Source organism: Camelina sativa, chromosome 6 (assembly GCF_000633955.1).
Source record: "Camelina sativa cultivar DH55 chromosome 6, Cs, whole genome shotgun sequence".
In the NCBI taxonomy this organism is placed as follows: Eukaryota; Viridiplantae; Streptophyta; class Magnoliopsida; order Brassicales; family Brassicaceae; genus Camelina; species Camelina sativa.
This window is the reverse complement of record NC_025690.1, coordinates 15,009,192-15,024,346: the sequence shown is the minus strand read 5'-3', so window position 1 is coordinate 15,024,346 and position 15,155 is coordinate 15,009,192. Positions and strand designations below refer to the sequence as shown.

General features: G+C 37.3%; 6 protein-coding genes across 7 annotated transcripts in view; 2 read left to right on the top strand and 4 right to left on the bottom strand.

The window, feature by feature from the left end:
* Positions 4,046 to 5,066, top strand: LOC104791462. Its single transcript, XM_010517359.2, has one exon. The coding sequence runs from the start codon at positions 4,464 to 4,466 to the stop codon at positions 4,881 to 4,883; it is 420 nt and encodes a 139-aa protein (XP_010515661.1). The 5' UTR covers positions 4,046 to 4,463; the 3' UTR covers positions 4,884 to 5,066.
* On the bottom strand, positions 4,984 to 8,332 carry LOC104791461 (SURP and G-patch domain-containing protein 1-like protein). Its single transcript, XM_010517358.1, has 9 exons — positions 8,207 to 8,332; positions 7,385 to 7,819; positions 6,784 to 6,910; positions 6,537 to 6,643; positions 6,110 to 6,271; positions 5,875 to 6,021; positions 5,602 to 5,796; positions 5,316 to 5,494; positions 4,984 to 5,238 (listed from the first exon to the last, which is right to left on the bottom strand). The coding sequence occupies exons 2-9, from the start codon at positions 7,779 to 7,781 to the stop codon at positions 5,212 to 5,214; spliced, it is 1,341 nt and encodes a 446-aa protein (XP_010515660.1). The 5' UTR covers positions 7,782 to 7,819; positions 8,207 to 8,332; the 3' UTR covers positions 4,984 to 5,211.
* Positions 8,520 to 10,906, bottom strand: LOC104791460 (protein gamma response 1-like). The gene is made up of 3 exons (XM_010517357.2): positions 10,745 to 10,906; positions 9,412 to 10,560; positions 8,520 to 9,263 (listed from the first exon to the last, which is right to left on the bottom strand). Exons 2-3 carry the CDS (start codon positions 10,553 to 10,555, stop codon positions 8,596 to 8,598), a joined length of 1,812 nt encoding a protein of 603 aa, XP_010515659.1. The 5' UTR covers positions 10,556 to 10,560; positions 10,745 to 10,906; the 3' UTR covers positions 8,520 to 8,595.
* On the top strand, positions 11,202 to 13,396 carry LOC104791458. The gene is made up of 7 exons (XM_010517355.2): positions 11,202 to 11,503; positions 11,606 to 11,661; positions 11,796 to 11,851; positions 11,936 to 12,397; positions 12,498 to 12,584; positions 12,706 to 12,871; positions 13,000 to 13,396. The coding sequence occupies exons 1-7, from the start codon at positions 11,353 to 11,355 to the stop codon at positions 13,123 to 13,125; spliced, it is 1,104 nt and encodes a 367-aa protein (XP_010515657.1). The 5' UTR covers positions 11,202 to 11,352; the 3' UTR covers positions 13,126 to 13,396.
* On the bottom strand, positions 13,322 to 13,980 carry LOC104791459. Its single transcript, XM_010517356.2, has one exon. The coding sequence runs from the start codon at positions 13,709 to 13,711 to the stop codon at positions 13,499 to 13,501; it is 213 nt and encodes a 70-aa protein (XP_010515658.1). The 5' UTR covers positions 13,712 to 13,980; the 3' UTR covers positions 13,322 to 13,498.
* LOC104699081 overlaps positions 14,228 to 15,155 on the bottom strand; it is a 2,928-nt gene continuing 2,000 nt past the window's right edge. Inside the window, exons 5-6 of one of the 2 annotated variants that reach the window (XM_019226922.1) lie at positions 14,706 to 14,838; positions 14,228 to 14,612 (exon numbers count right to left, since the gene is read on the bottom strand). In XM_019226922.1, the coding sequence (XP_019082467.1) occupies positions 14,468 to 14,612; positions 14,706 to 14,838 (278 nt within the window). In that variant the 3' untranslated portion in view covers positions 14,228 to 14,467. Of the gene's footprint in view, positions 14,620 to 14,705; positions 14,839 to 15,155 lie in introns of both variants that reach the window. The other variant, XM_019226923.1, reaches the window with a different exon arrangement.

The window sequence follows — 15,155 nt, the reverse complement described above, 5'->3', positions numbered from 1 at the left end:
CATTCAAAAATTTCTCCCAAATGCCAGTTTTTTGTTCTCCCGTCAAAAATGTCAGTTTTGTGGGGTAAGTAGAGAACAAAAAGACCAATATACCCTTGAACTAAAGAAATAGATGATTTAAGGAAAAAAAAAAATTGGAGGAGTGGTGAATTTTGCAGCATAAAAAGTCACATATGTTGAACTTATGGTGGACCAGATCTAATGCTCAATCATGTTTAGTCCATCTCCAATTTGTCCTTTGACCTCTAAAGTTGACCAAATCTGCTTGGTTTGACTCTACTTGTCCATCACCAGGTCTGATTACGTATGTACCAATCTTATTATGCCTTTAGTGGACCAGATTTACTGCCCGAAAAGTTTTTGTCCACCACATTTATGTCCTTCGTTCTTTAGTAGACAATATCCGCTTGGTTGACAACATTTGTCTATCCCAATTATGTCATTCGCTCTCGTAATGGACCATACCGCTTGGTTGACGATACTTGTCCATCAGTAACATGAAACCATTTTCTCCACCCTGCAGGCTTTCTGCCGCAAACCAATCTCATTGTGCCTCCGGTGGACCAGATTAAACGTTCGAACAGGTTAGTGGATAACATTATGTCCTTCCGTCTCCTTAGTGGACCAATCTGCTTGGTTGACAATATTTGTCCGTCAATAACTTTAACTTGGTCCACCTCTACAGGTGAAGCACAAACAGAATCGTACGACCAACCAGTGGATAAACAAGTTATTCACCAATGTAAGCTGTCATCCTCAACCAAGTGAGGTGAATATTATAGAACACTAGGGAGGTTCGCAACACCGCCGTACAGAGCGACTGAGATGGAAGAAGATGAGTATAGAGGTTCATAGCACCACCATAGAGAGCCACTGAGAAGGAAGAAGATGAGTATGGAGGATAGCAACACCACTGTGTATGGCAACTGAGATGGAAGAAGAGGAGAAGTCTTGAGCTAGAATAAGAGATCTAGGACTTGAAAAAAAAAGAGATCTGAAAAAAAAAGAGTTTACGTTTCAACTCTCAGAAAAAAGCTAAATAAATGAATTAGTTTTAGGTTAAAAGGAATAAGGGTATAATAGTCTTTTAGATATAGGCTTGTGACATGCGAGAAAAGGTTTTAGGAGAAATGGCATTGGGAAAAACTTTTGGTACTGTGTATAGCAAAACTAATAATTTTCTCATAACATATTATAGTAGCCACAATATTGATGAAAATCATTATGGCAGAAACACATCATATTAGTCGGAGTGTGCTTATGAAACATCAGTCACATAAACATATCATATTTGTTTTGGCTTTTTTTTTTGTTTTTGAATTTTTGGTAAAACAGATATTGATATAAAAAATAGATTACCGGATACATAATCATTTCAAAACAATTATATTTATGCAAGCCTAAAAAATTATTAGTTCGATGAAAAAGTGGAGAATAACCATCTTTAGATTTATAGGCTTATAGTTGATTGGTTATGTTTTCCTTTTGCATACTTTTTTATTGGCTATCAGCCTATAGGTACAACTCCAAAATGTTTTTAGCATAACTTTAGTTAGTAGTAGTACAAACAATAATTGATTAAAATAAGTTTGTAAACTGTCTTCTGAAGAGTTTTAGAGCATGTGATATTTGCCAACCACAACTTTGAAAATTATTATTAGAAATCTAAATATATGTATGAATAATATAAGAAACAAAGCCGATTACTAATGCTAAAAATACTAATGTCGGCTGTTAACGGTAGAGAGCAACGAGGTTAGAAAGAGATGAGGTTTAAGGAGGTTTGAAGTAAAAAGAGGCGGCTGATGATGTTCTGACTCTCTTTTCTCTATTGTGTTGGAGCTGAGTTTGTTTAGTAAGAGAGAGAGAAAGAAACAAAACTAATCCTTCTTTTGGGTTTTGTCGTGGTTTTTTTTTTTTTTTTTTTGGTAAAACAAATATTGATATCAGAAATATATTATCAGATACATAATAATTTCAAAGCAACCATATTTATGCAAGCCTAGAAAATTATTACTTCGATGAAAAGTGAAGAATAACCATATATTATATTTTGATTTATAGGCTAGTAGTCTATAGGTACAACTCCAAAATGTTTTTAGCATAACTTTAGTTCGTAAAAAACAAAATTATTGTTTGAAATGAGCTTGAAAACTGTCTTCTGAAGATTTTTAGAGCATGTCAACCATAACTTTAAAAATTGTTAGTACAAATCTAAATATATCTATGGAATAATATAAGAAACAAAGTTGAAGATCGACACTAAAGAAACTGATGTCGGACCGTAATGGTAGAGAGAACTGATTTTTATTTTTTTTGAAAAAGAACAATGTATGAGGCTTTTTAAAAGCCGGAAAGAATATTTAAGTTGAAAAGATGCGTAAGCTGGAAAGATGCATAATTTATTGCAAAGAATGTAAAAAAAAAAATCATCTGAATTTAAGCAGATCACAGTTAAACACTAACCATAAGATGTGAATAGTAAATGTAAAATTAGACATATATATCTTAACATATCATTTGCAAATATCTTTAAATGACTAAAAGTAGGAAAAAAATAGACTTATCATATATCTGATGGTACTGATTAAAAATTATATTGTAGGATTAAAAATTGAAGTTTTGACCCTTATGCAAAGATCTTACCAACCAATAAGGTAGCCTATGAATTCATCCAATCCTTTTTTTCTTTTTTTCCTTCCGACTCTTTCTTTGAATTCTTTTTGACATTGTGTCTTTCTTTCCTCATATCACTTATCCTTGGCTCTCCCTTCTCTTACCATAGACTTGACCCACCCACCTTCAACAAACTGTTAAACCAGCCAAACATCTTCATCAGTGGGAAGAGTTTACACCCTCTGACATATTACAAGTATGTTTTTTTCTTTTTTTTTTTCTTTTTATGGTCTTGGTTGATTTTATTTTAACTATTACTAATTTTCAACATGCAAATGAATATATATGATTTTCCTTCATATTGGCTCCTATGAGCTGATTTTTTTGTTGTCAAAAAAAAAATATATATATATATATACTTTAAAACTTTAAAAAATTTGAGAATATTGTTGTTAGTGTTAAATTAACACTGTTAATGTTAAAGTATCATGATACCAATTAAAAACAAGAAGGATTTGTACATATTATCTAAAGTTATAATATACTGTAAATAATTACAATAATAACAATTATTTATCATTTCTAAATTGAAAAATGGTGATTTTTTGAAAAAAAGAATGTTAATGTTAAAGTATCATGAATTGATACTAAATTATTGTGACATAAATAGATAGAAATTTTTAAAGAATCAAGAGAACATAAGAATCAGTCGGCTTTGTACAAAAAAAAAAGTTGGCATGCTTTTGGGTCAATTAATATGAAAAAACTTGTTTGAAATGAGTTATGCATTGATATATTCTAGACTCAAATTAAATACAATTTTCTTTCAAAAACTATGATTTCAAATGTTTATAGCAAAAACTGAACATAATTGACACACATGGTATGTGTTCCGTAATTAGAAAGTAACTAAAATTTATATAACCATAATATGTAATTTCTGATTTAGTTTTGTTATTTAAAGCTCTGTTTGATTTGATGGATTTGTTTTTGTTAATTTAGAATGGATTCGAACCACAACAACGTTTACAAAATCAGAGAGGTTGATATAAGCTTCCCTTATGAAGTCTACCAGACCCAACTCTTTATGATGGAACATGTAATCTCTACTCTGGAATCTGCTCTTAAAGATGGTTAGTCTCATGGTCTGCTAGAGTCTCCAACTGGTACGGGAAAAGTCTTTCACTGCTCTGTTCCATCCTCGTCTGGAGATCTCATAAATTCAAACCTCATTCAGTTGCTCCAAAAGTTTTTTATACCACGTAAGTTTTGATGTTCTTCGGTAATCGGGTTTTTTCTCCATTTGTTAATTATATGAATACGAATGTAACTACTTTTCTTTATTTTTTATCTTGTCTTGTATAGCCGATTGTCAAGGAATACAAAAAATCTACATACAGAGCAAAAATGACAATATTGGGTTCACGACAACAATACTGTAACAATCCTGATGCACTTGAGCATTATGATATAGATGCTCAATCGTAAATTTCTTCCAAATCATTTGATTATTTAATATGTGAATTTATGAGCTATCTATAATACGCGTTTCTAACTTTTCAGCCATGTGCTAGTAAATGTTGCACAATGTGAGCCTGAAACATCAAAGTCACATAAACATATCATATTTGTCATATTATAAATTTATAGTAATAAACTAATGAAAGTAAAGTAGCCATCAGTTTTACACATGGATGTTGTAAGATTTGTGAACTTGATCGAATATTGAAGCTCTAAAGAGTGGGAAACACACGGAGTAATTGTGAAGCTATTTTGGTTGTGAGGTAGGAGAGAGGTGTGAAACGGCATGACATGCACACCTTTTAATAGCATGTATATAAAGAAGCATGATCTCTTTGTTGCGTTATCTCACTACCACCAGTGTTTACATGATGATGAAAGCTATGAGAGTAGGGTTAGGAATGGCACTGCTCATGACCATAACCGTTCTTACCATAGTCACAGCACAGCAAGAGGACCTGCAGCAACCACCTCCACCACCGATGTTGCCTGAGGAGGAAGTGGGAGGATGCAGCAGAACATTCTTCTCCGCTCTGGTGCAGCTGATACCATGTAGAGCAGCTGTAGCTCCTTTCAGCCCGATCCCACCGACCGAAACATGTTGCTCTGCCGTTGTCACACTTGGTCGTCCTTGTCTTTGCCTTCTTGCCAATGGACCTCCACTCTCTGGGATTGACCGCTCCATGGCTCTTCAGCTTCCTCAGAGATGCTCTGCTAATTTCCCACCCTGCGATGTCATTAACTAGAAAGGACATATCTTCCTTTTCTTTTTTATATTACCTTTCAATCTAATAAACACGCTGTTTTGTGTATTAGGCTTCCAAATCATTAATAAATGACAATCGATTAAAAATCTTAGTCGTTTCCAATAATAAATCCATTGTAATGTATATCAACTGAAATTTCTGTCAAAGATATATATTTGCACACTGAAACGCAAATTTAATCCATTACCAACACTTCAGTTTATCATCAGTCCAAAAACTTGAACATTCTTTTTAATAGAATAGCAAAGCTCAGCCGGTGCTGAGATGAGAGAAAGGTAATAGTTGTGCACAGCATGCTGATTGATCCTTAGTAATACGCCTTCCTGGGATTTCCCTGTAGAGAAATAGACGCAAGGTGAGTAAAAAGATGTGCTATTACAAATAGAAAGGAGCTAAAGATAGCACACGTACCAATGGATTGGGTCTGTGTTTGTAACCCAGCATCATCCGCTTCTTGTACTGCTCGTATATATCATCCTCAGGCATAACTTCTCCTGGAGCAGAAGCCCCAACTCCCAAGTTGTTTGTCTTTACATCTCCTGCCATTATAGGGTCTGCCATCCCCTTTCTGGAGCTTCCTATACCTTCACCTGTAATCCAATCCTCCAATTTTCTAAGCTCCTTGTCTCCATAGAGACACAAGATACAGAAAGTAACAAGGGCACAAGTTTACAGATAAAGTGAGGCAAGTAAGCACCTTCTTTCCAACCCATCTTTGACAAGAGCTTATGTCCAACATTATCTGCTTGAATCTTGGCCTTCTCAGCAGCCTCCTTTGTGGCTTTTTGTGCAGCTGCATCGTTACACTTCGCAAGGAACTTATCTAACTCCTCGTCAGGGATATAGTCACCCATGTGATGACCTCTCTTTCCCGGGTCTGTGGAGGGAGTTGCTGAGGACAAACGTGGTTGCACAATATAAGACATCACAGCTGCCTAAAACAAGAAATAACAATAGGATTCATTCTCACCAGACGGGCCTTGAAGTGAGGCTGGCGGGGGCATTTCATCTTTCGACTGCCTAGGACGTCTCATCTTTTCTTCTTGGGCAGCCTTCTTCATGTAAAACTCCATCATTGATATAGGGTCTGCACCCCTCGGCCCACTAGAGGAGTCACCTGCAGATCAAACACATGTAACCCACAATCAAAGCTAGATACCAGTGATAGGAGGGAAACCTAGGCCAATAAAAGCGAGTGAACATACTGTTGCTGGGTCTTGTAATTGCTGCCTGAGAATATCTAGAAGAAGCTCCAGGTTCCTCAGGAGCATCATAGAGGGCTGAGGCAGGGATCTGATAACCTGTTTGTTGATGAGCTGGCTTTTGCAAAGTGATTGCTGCTGTGGACATTCGCGGGCCTGCATCACCTGTAAAGATAAAACGAAGGAAATTGGCACTAAGAATACAGTTAGATATGGTAGCAGGAAGAGCAGCCTCACATAATCTCACACTACATAACACATATAAATTATATTGTAGGATTAAAAAAATTCGGAAAAAAAAGAAATGAGTCAAATATTTTCTGCACACGCTTGGCTAAACATGTTCCGAAATAAATATATGGATAAATAGAACAGCGAAAATCAGTTGCACGGCTTTTGTTCTATAGAAATACAGAAATCTAATACTTACTACTGTGAAGTACACCAGAATCCTTGGTTTGTGAAATTGATTTTTCCTCTTCAGACAGCCTGAAGACATAGTACTTGTAGTCCGCACAGTCCTCGTCAAAAAGAAATCTGTTTAGGAAACAGGACACAAGATACATAAGGTCAACAAACAAAACCAAGAAAAAGAAAATACCGATGAAGTATGTGTATAAAAGAGGGAAACCAGAAACGTTAAACTGTAGATGCTCCAAAAGCAATGAAATACATACTTGAATGGTGTCTCCCCAGGATTCTTTTGCCGTGTAATATGCTCAAATGGCCTTCCATGCTTAGCAACAAAGCTTGCTAGTTTATCAGCAACTTTCTTCACAGTAGGATCACTGGGCGGAGGTGGTGCTGCATATCACTTATAAAACTGATTAATACCGAGTCCATGAACAACGAATGCAAATCACTCTTGTAGCAGGCGTGGGAGATATGCCAAATCATTCCAGCAATTGGATTGTTGGTTAAGGAAGACACTGCATTTAAGTAGACAATTAAATTTCCAGACTGTTTTGTCCTTTCCATTCCAAAAGAAAAACGCAGGTCCATCAATAAAGACATATGCTGACAGGAACTTGGGACTATTGGCAACGTAGGACTCCTAGGCTTTCCTCGTGTCATATAAGACACACCGATTCATCAATAAAGACATACAACAGACAGGAAACTCGGGACTCTTGACATCATATGGCATAACTGTTCTTAACCCTCATGGATCACTTACTAAATGGAATGGAACCATAAAAAAGCAAGATAAACTAGAATTATCACAGAGACTTCCACAAAGAACACTCAAACAAAGATATCTAAATAAACAGCCATTACCAACATCAGGCACTTTTGCTGACTTTACAGGCGTGTCTCTCTGCTCTAACTTTTGACGCTTGGCAGATCCAAAGCCATGATCATTTTTAGCATCCTCCTCATCCTCATCGTCTTCTGTACCAAGCTTTATAGGAGGTGCAAGAAGCTTAGACTTTTGCTTCAAGCTGAAAGCAAGCTTCCCACCTTTCTTCTGGGCATCATTGGTCTTTAACCCAATGGAAATCTTACTAGCAGAAGGTCTGGGATTCGAAACCCCAGTTAAAATCTTCACCGGCTTAGAATCCTGTACAGATACAACCTTATCTTTCTCTTTATCTTTTTCCTGTTGAAGCTGTCTGAATCTTTCCATGAACGACCCATCATTCACAAAGATGCTAGGAGGTGCTCCTTTCTCCATTGCCAATAAACCAAGTGCAAATACTTGTATCGAAATAACTGTTGAACAGATAAGCTCTCAAACTATTTAGAAACCAACACAACCTAATTGAGCTCGATATACATATAAGAAAATACAATCGCACACAAATTCGTCTGATAGGATTCAATAAAATCAAATTCTAAAGGAGCATTAATCCATAGAAGTAACAAGGTCGAACAAACAAATCTAGAAATCTAAAAAACCAAGCTTCAGAAATTAATCAACAAAAAATCCAGAGTCCACTAAGAACAACAAAGGAAAAAATTGCACGAAGAACCTAGGTTACAACGATTCAATCGAGTCGGAAACAAACGAAATAAAATTAAGATCTATAAAAACAATTGATTCAGAGAATAGAAAAAACAAATCGAATCAAACGGAAAACAGATTAGCGATCTTATCACCTGCGTTGATTTCCCGGTCAGAAGTCGTCGGACAAAACGGAAGCGGGAGGCCAATTGATCGGAGGAGATTGAATCGGAAAAAGATGAAGGTCGTTTGTTGTGCGCCTAATAATCTATACACGCAAAGGACTCCCTTATTTCTTTTTCTTTTTCAATTAGGTACATAAAGTTTCTTATGTCTATAGTAAGGCCCGAAAGTTTCATAGCTGTTTATTTTTTTTCATCCTGGTAGAGTTTAACTGATTGATACATTAGGATCTAAAAATAAAATTAGAATAACATATTATAGTTGAATTAAATAAATCATCTTTAGTTGATATTTTCTTCGACAATGAAGAAAATAAATTTCATTGTGGTCTACCTATCCAAAGAACCAAACATATACAAAATCACATTTCGGATTCAAACCCGATGTTCCAAAATCCTTCAGGAGTCATTGGAGGAGCGTATCTATAACGATGCCTCGACACGCCTTCATGGTGCTCACATCTCAAGCTTTTGTTACCATTTCCATCATTCTCAGGATGAACAGCATCATAGAATTTCTTGCATTGTTTACACTCTACCCCTTTCAAATTCTCCCTCTCAGCTTTTTTCCTCACCGACTCCACATGTTTGAAACTTTTCTTACTCGTTTCTGCAACTTGAATTCGCTGCCTTGATGGACTCGGTTTAGGATTCATGTCCTGTGTCTCGTCGTCTGAATCATCTTTCTTAGCAACATTGTCAACATGTTTTATTTCCACAGCGCCCCTTTTGACATTCTCAATGGGAGTATCTAGAAAATCATCATGAGGATCATTGCCTCCAGGAGATTGTCGAGACCTTGTGTCTCTCCAAATGGAAGCTGGACGCTTTAATCCGCTTAGCTGTGGAGATTTTGCAGCAGAAGGGCCACTTCTAACACCAGGTGACTGCACCATTGGAGAGATGGAAGTGATAGGTGTCTGCACTGTTTTGATTATACTCTCTTTCCCACAGTTGCTGCCACTCGTGCCAGTACCAATTCTCACTTTATCTGCTCCTTCATTAGTTTCTGAGTGTTTCCTTTCAAGAGCTGTAATTTAAAAAAAAACAACAAAAAAGTGGATGATGGTTTTACTAATGGCACAAGAAGCAGTCAGTTGAAGCATCATGACCTATTAAAGCAATTAATTGAACACAAGAAGTTTAATTAGGAGAGTCAGAGACTGCCAAATACTTACAACTCGGGATGGCTGGTTTCTCATGTTGTCCCATTTGGTTATACTCACCGTCAAGGCTGCTTTCGTGAAAAACACTGTCAGCAGCAAGACCAAACTTTTCGCAGAGATAACCATACTGCTCTTTCAGCTTTTTGTAAGAACTATGGAGCTCTTTTCTTTTCTTTCTCTCTATAGCTAACTCAGATGATTTCTCCTCACTTCGGCAACGTAAAGCTTCCAAGTCAGCAGCCAAGTAGCTTCCGTGTCTGACCTGCTTCAAAGGCATATCGTCCTTTGCTTTACCCATAACCACTCTCTTTTCTTTCTCGTGATCTGCAATCTTCTGTTTACACTCCAACACTTCCCTCTCAGTCAAGTTGAGTCTACCCTGCAAAACCTCAAGAGCCTTCTTCCCTTCCTCAAGCTCGTCGCTCTTCTGCCTAAGTAGCTCTTCAAGTCTACCAACATTCTCCTCAAACACCTGCGACCTAATTGTCAACTTTTGTTTCTCTTCTTCAACCCAGCTTAACTTCCTCTCACTGTCTGCTACCTCTGCAGACAGATACTCCATTTTCTTCAGAAGATTCTCAGTCACCAATGTCTTCTTCGAAACATCCTCAGCCTTCACCTTAAGGCTCTTCACTTCGGTAAGAATCATATTTATCCCATCTTCACTAAGCTCATCCGAACCTTTAACCTGTAACAACTGAACTAACCCACAATACAAATCTCTAGCATCATTAACTTCCTTAGATCTACTCTTGAGCTTCTTTTTCAAATGATCAATGTAGTCTTGTAAACTCGTCAATCTAAGAGGCATAAAGGCAGTGTTGTCAAGTTGTTCAGCTAGCTTCTCCTTATCCTTGATCAAATCAAGATTCTCAGACTTAATCAGCTGATTCTCAACCTTAAGCTCCTCAACCTGAGATAACAGAGATTTCTCTCTCTCTTTCCACGCATCACAAGCACCAAGACGAGCCTCTGAATAAACCTTTTCCAATGCTTTGGATCTAGATTGTATATTTGGAAACAACTGGCTACAAAAAATGTACTCGATCTGAGATATTCGATCTTTGGCTTCTTGAATTGTAGCAACCATTATGGTACTAAGACCAGTTATGTACTTGGCTTCAATACCATCAACTGTTTCATCTCCCATCTTCATTCAAACTGTAAATCAGAAAATGCAAAAAATGGATCATCAACAAAGCCCCAGAAAGTTAGGGTTTCTAGTCAGATTAATCGATTACATTACTAGGGTTTTCAATTTCCTGACATGTCGATCTCGAATCAGTTCTTCTACAAATCAATTGGATCTATAAACATTGGAGAAAACGAAGAGGTGTAAACTTACATTTGGAAATGAAACGACCCAGAAGCTTTTGATTGACTGATTCGGGAAATGTGAAAACACCCAGAAAAGACTAATCTGGGAATTAGAGAGTATCCAAATTGGTTTTAAGATTATCGCGGGTCTCTTTCCCTCTATAATTTCGGAATTTTCGCGCGTTGAGATTTTTTAGTACTTCGAAATTTCAAGTTTCAGTGGAGGGAGGAGGCTTGCCCGAGAAGCTTGCTAGAAGACCCGACCCGATTTTAAGTTTGTTGGAGCGGATAACTCGCAAATCCGACCCGATGTTATGGCCTGTTCGGGGTAAAGGTAAAGGCCACAGAAGCCCATAATATTACACAACAATTCCCACGTCTCGTATTTTTCCACGTGGCGTGGCTTTTGGGATTGTATTAAATGATGAAAAAATAGAAACCCCAATGGACGACGAGAGGTGTGAATAAATAAAGCTGCAACGGTAACAATAGAGAGAGCCACGTGCACATATGGCCTTGTAACGTTCACTCCCAACGGTTACAATCTTCTTCTCCTTCTTTTTCTCTCCATCCAAGAATTCTTTCTCTCCTCTCTGTGTGTCTCTCTCTCTCTCTCTATCTCTCTGTATTTCTCTAATGGAGCCTGCTCAGATCGATTGGAAGCGAATCGATTCTCGTTTTGTTGAAGACGTCTTCTACGAACACATCAGAGCGCCTAAGTGGTTCGATTTCTTGGCTCCAAGCCATTTAGACACTGTTGACGACGATGCTTGGTTCTGCAAACCTGGTAATATTCAAGAAACTCTCTCTTTCCCCAATCCTTCGTTAAATCTTCTGCATATCTTTTGATGGTTTCTTTACTAATTCTGGCTTTTATCTCAAATTCAAGACTGTAATCACCCCAAGAGACCTGAAGACTTTTTCTCAACGCCCACTTCTTCCAAGGTTTGCTTCTCCTTCTTCTTTTACTTTCTTGTTTCCTCACAAAGATATGAATCATAATTGAAGTTATAGTTTCTTTGGCTGCCCAAAGGTTTAAACTTTACTTAACTTTCCCGTGTTTCTTTCTGTTTTTGAAGCATCCGGGTCTGAGGGATACGAATGAGACTCTAGGAGTTGGAGAGCAGAATCAGAGGTACAATTGAGAGAGATGCTCTTTTTAACTCTCTACTTGACTCTATGGCCTTTGACTGACTCTTATAATCCCATTTACTTGTAGGAGGAGGGGATATGGCTTATCACCGTCTACTCCAAAAACCCAAGAAAGTGAAAATCAGAACCCAAACTTAGCCACACCTCCAAGCTACCAAGTCAAATCCTGGAGATCAGCAATTAAATCAACTTCCGTCAAGAAACCGAATAAAGAAGCACCGAGACTAAAGAGCACACAATCTGCTAGGCATCTGTTTTCAGGAAGAGACATATTTGGGCACATCTCAGATTTCTGCTATGAGTTGAAGAGATTAGCCACAAGGGTAACTGAGAGAGAAGATACTGGGAAGTCCGAAGTGAAGGAGACTCATCATCAAGTGGGTGGTGGGGTAATAAACCAGCCTTACTCTGCTCATGACTTGGAATTGAAAAAAGAAAGAAAGCCATTGCTTGAAGTAAGCAAAGATAAACTCCAAGAGTCCACGGATGTTAAAGGAAGCACCTTTAAAGAGAACCGTAGAAGAAAGAAGTAAGTTTTACCATGTTGCTGCAGTATAATTGTGTTTATGCAAAAACCAACATAGAATTTAGTTACTAAAACTTTGGGGATTTCTAATTGGGATTTGCAGGAGAGTGGATGATGCAGAGAACATTCCTGTCTCACTTAATGTGGAGACTGTACTAAAGAACAAAGGAGAGGATGGTAGAAGAAACAAGTACGTTTTTGCTTCTCGATTAACTTTCATTTTATCTGTTTCAAGTCTAAGATATACTACTGATGAGGTGAGGTAAGTAAATAAAAGTACTAAACTTTGGATTCTGTGATGATGTTTTCAGGAGAATGGATGATGCAGAGAACATCCCTGTTCCTCTAAAACTGGAGACTGTAAAGAACAAAGGACACGAACGATTCCTGCAGCAAATCAGAACAAACCCACCATCTCCTCAATGCTTCTCAGAGAACCGGACAGCTTCTTTGAAACCCTTGAGGACCAAACCTACGGTATGTTATCAAACCCTTTCCTTTTCCTTGCTAAAAAAACAGCCACATACTAACCTTAATGTCTAACCCTTTAAGTCAAATTCTGCAACACCAAATTGAGTAGTGGGTTTCTGTCTTTGTGTACACAGGAAGTGTTGAAGAGAAAAGAGGATGAAGCAGAAGAAGAGAAGAACAGAAAGAGTGGAGAAGCCAAGGAAGCAGCAAGGGGATTGGACGTTCTCTGGTTCTTAAAGCCTTGCACTTTAGCCAACTAAAAACAACTTTTTTCAAAAATTCATTCGATATTTGATTCATTCTTTTTGTTAATTTCCTTTGTTTCAACTGTAACTACTACTAAACGAGATGATAATTTTGCTCAGATTCCCACATATGTAATCCCTGAGCAATTTGATTCAATCTCTCACTTTTCTTTACACATACACCGATTTGATTTTAAAAATAAAACAGAGATTAGAGAACAAAAAGAGGGAGATCTGTCTCTAATCATTATTAAGATCAACAACCACCAAAAAAAAAAAAAAAAAACACCTAAAAATCAAAAACATAATATATGTGATGAAAAAACACAAGAAGGAAATTACATATATATCTACAGAGAAAGGAAGAGAAGACGAACACAAATTTTTTTTAAGAAGCGAGAGGGCGAGAAGTGGAGAAGAAGCAATCAAGAAGCCTAGACCAAGCAATTCTAGCGCGAGGGAAGAGTCTCCGGCTATAAACCCTACCTTCCATTCCCATCTCTTCCATCGTCTCCACGAACACCGTCAAACATCTTACCGGTGGTATGTACAGAGTTAACGGCGCCGCCGAGAACGCTATCGTGAAAAACAGCTGTAACATTCTTTTTTTCTTTCTCTCTTTTTTTTTTTGTTTGGGTTGTTTCAGGGGAAAAACGCAGATCTTGATTTTGTTATTCTTTTGCTTTTGTTTGGGTTAGTATTATTATTACAAGTACCAAACAAAAATAATTGTAATAACGTAATATGATTCGATTACTAAGAAAAAAAAAAAGAGATAAAGAAGATTTGGTTTGATAATCACGTGCTATCTATCCTTCTTTGAGTTCTTTCCACAACTCCCAAATTCAATTTTAACTTTTTATCATATGTTTCCTGCGATTTCTAGTATCTACTGCTTTATTGTAGAACCGGACACTTTTAATCCCTAGTTCTGGTAGTATTTATTATTTGTCGTATCATAAAAATGCTTTACATTCTTATCCGTAGAGGTCATACGACGTCACGTCTGTTGTTAACGCGTGGCAATGTCCATGAGTTGACTTTTCATATCATTGGTTAAAAAGGATTAGGTTTCACACAGAGACAACAACACAAGATCTTTTTAGACACATATTGATGTTATTCAGACATAAAATCATGTTAATTGCATGTTCGAATTCATCCTTCTAACTTTTTATCAAATCTATTACAATTTTGAAACTCTTATTTCCCTCAGCAGTTCTTTTATACTTGTTCCCAGGCAAAAAAGAAAGAAGCTAAAGTTACATACAGATTCTAAAGGTATAGAAGGTAAAGAAGAAGAAGAAGAAGCTCACGTTGTTTCCAAATATGGGTTACTTTTAAGAATACATATCCCTCACGTTCTTGTCCTCTTTTGTTTCTGATGAACAAATCGAACCCCTTGCTTCCCGAGCTCAACAGTCTTCACTTTTCCATTCTCCAGCGTCACCATCAACTTCGATGTGCCTCCTCCTCCTACTTCACTTACCACTCCTTTCTCCCTGTTTTCTTTGTTTGTTACCTTATTTGTTAGGAACCCTGAATAATTTAAAGGTGTTTTAAGGTAAAGACAAAAAACAACAAATCACATATACCATGAATTATCCGAGGCCTCGTGTATTTGAACCTTTTTCCCTTTCGCATCTTTCCCCAATTTCTTCAGAATCCAACTAGCATCAAGCATTTCGTCTAACAAACTGTCTTCACGTGACAGCGATGCATCTTCATCTTCATTGAACCCTGACTTTTCAGCTGGAGGTGATGCTCTTTTCCTCTTAGACCTATGTCCTTTACCAGATTTACCTCTTTCATAGACAATGCTAGGGGCTTCACCTTCTTGGCTCTCCGGATTATGTTTCTTTATTTTCAGTTTCAACAATCGTCTTGAATCTTTCTGCAATGAATCATGCGAGCCACTATTTAAATCTCCTCTGCTATCTGAGTGTCTCCCTATGATTCCGCCCTCAGCCTTTGAAGTGACTACTTCACCTCGAGACCCTCTCTTTTCGTCATTATTCTTTCCCAACAAACTGCGATGCTGTTCT

Bases quoted from the DNA above. Each gene is read 5' to 3' on its own strand.
- LOC104791459 (XM_010517356.2), bottom strand. From the start codon at position 13,711: ATGTTACAGCTGTTTTTCACGATAGCGTTCTCGGCGGCGCCGTTAACT.
- LOC104791460 (XM_010517357.2), bottom strand. From the start codon at position 10,555: ATGAAGATGGGAGATGAAACAGTTGATGGTATTGAAGCCAAGTACATA. The intron at 9,264-9,411 runs GTAAGTATTTGG...TTTAAATTACAG, and splicing joins GAAACCAGCCATCCCGAGTT to CTCTTGAAAGGAAACACTCA.
- LOC104791461 (XM_010517358.1), bottom strand. From the start codon at position 7,781: ATGGAGAAAGGAGCACCTCCTAGCATCTTTGTGAATGATGGGTCGTTC. The intron at 6,644-6,783 runs GTATGTATTTCA...TTTCCTAAACAG, and splicing joins CCTGGGGAGACACCATTCAA to ATTTCTTTTTGACGAGGACT. The intron at 6,022-6,109 runs GTATGTTCACTC...TTTGATCTGCAG, and splicing joins AATTACAAGACCCAGCAACA to GTGACTCCTCTAGTGGGCCG.
- LOC104791462 (XM_010517359.2), top strand. From the start codon at position 4,464: ATGATCTCTTTGTTGCGTTATCTCACTACCACCAGTGTTTACATGATG.
- LOC104791458 (XM_010517355.2), top strand. From the start codon at position 11,353: ATGGAGCCTGCTCAGATCGATTGGAAGCGAATCGATTCTCGTTTTGTT. The intron at 11,504-11,605 runs GTAATATTCAAG...CTCAAATTCAAG, and splicing joins TGCTTGGTTCTGCAAACCTG to ACTGTAATCACCCCAAGAGA. The intron at 12,872-12,999 runs GTATGTTATCAA...TTGTGTACACAG, and splicing joins CCTTGAGGACCAAACCTACG to GAAGTGTTGAAGAGAAAAGA.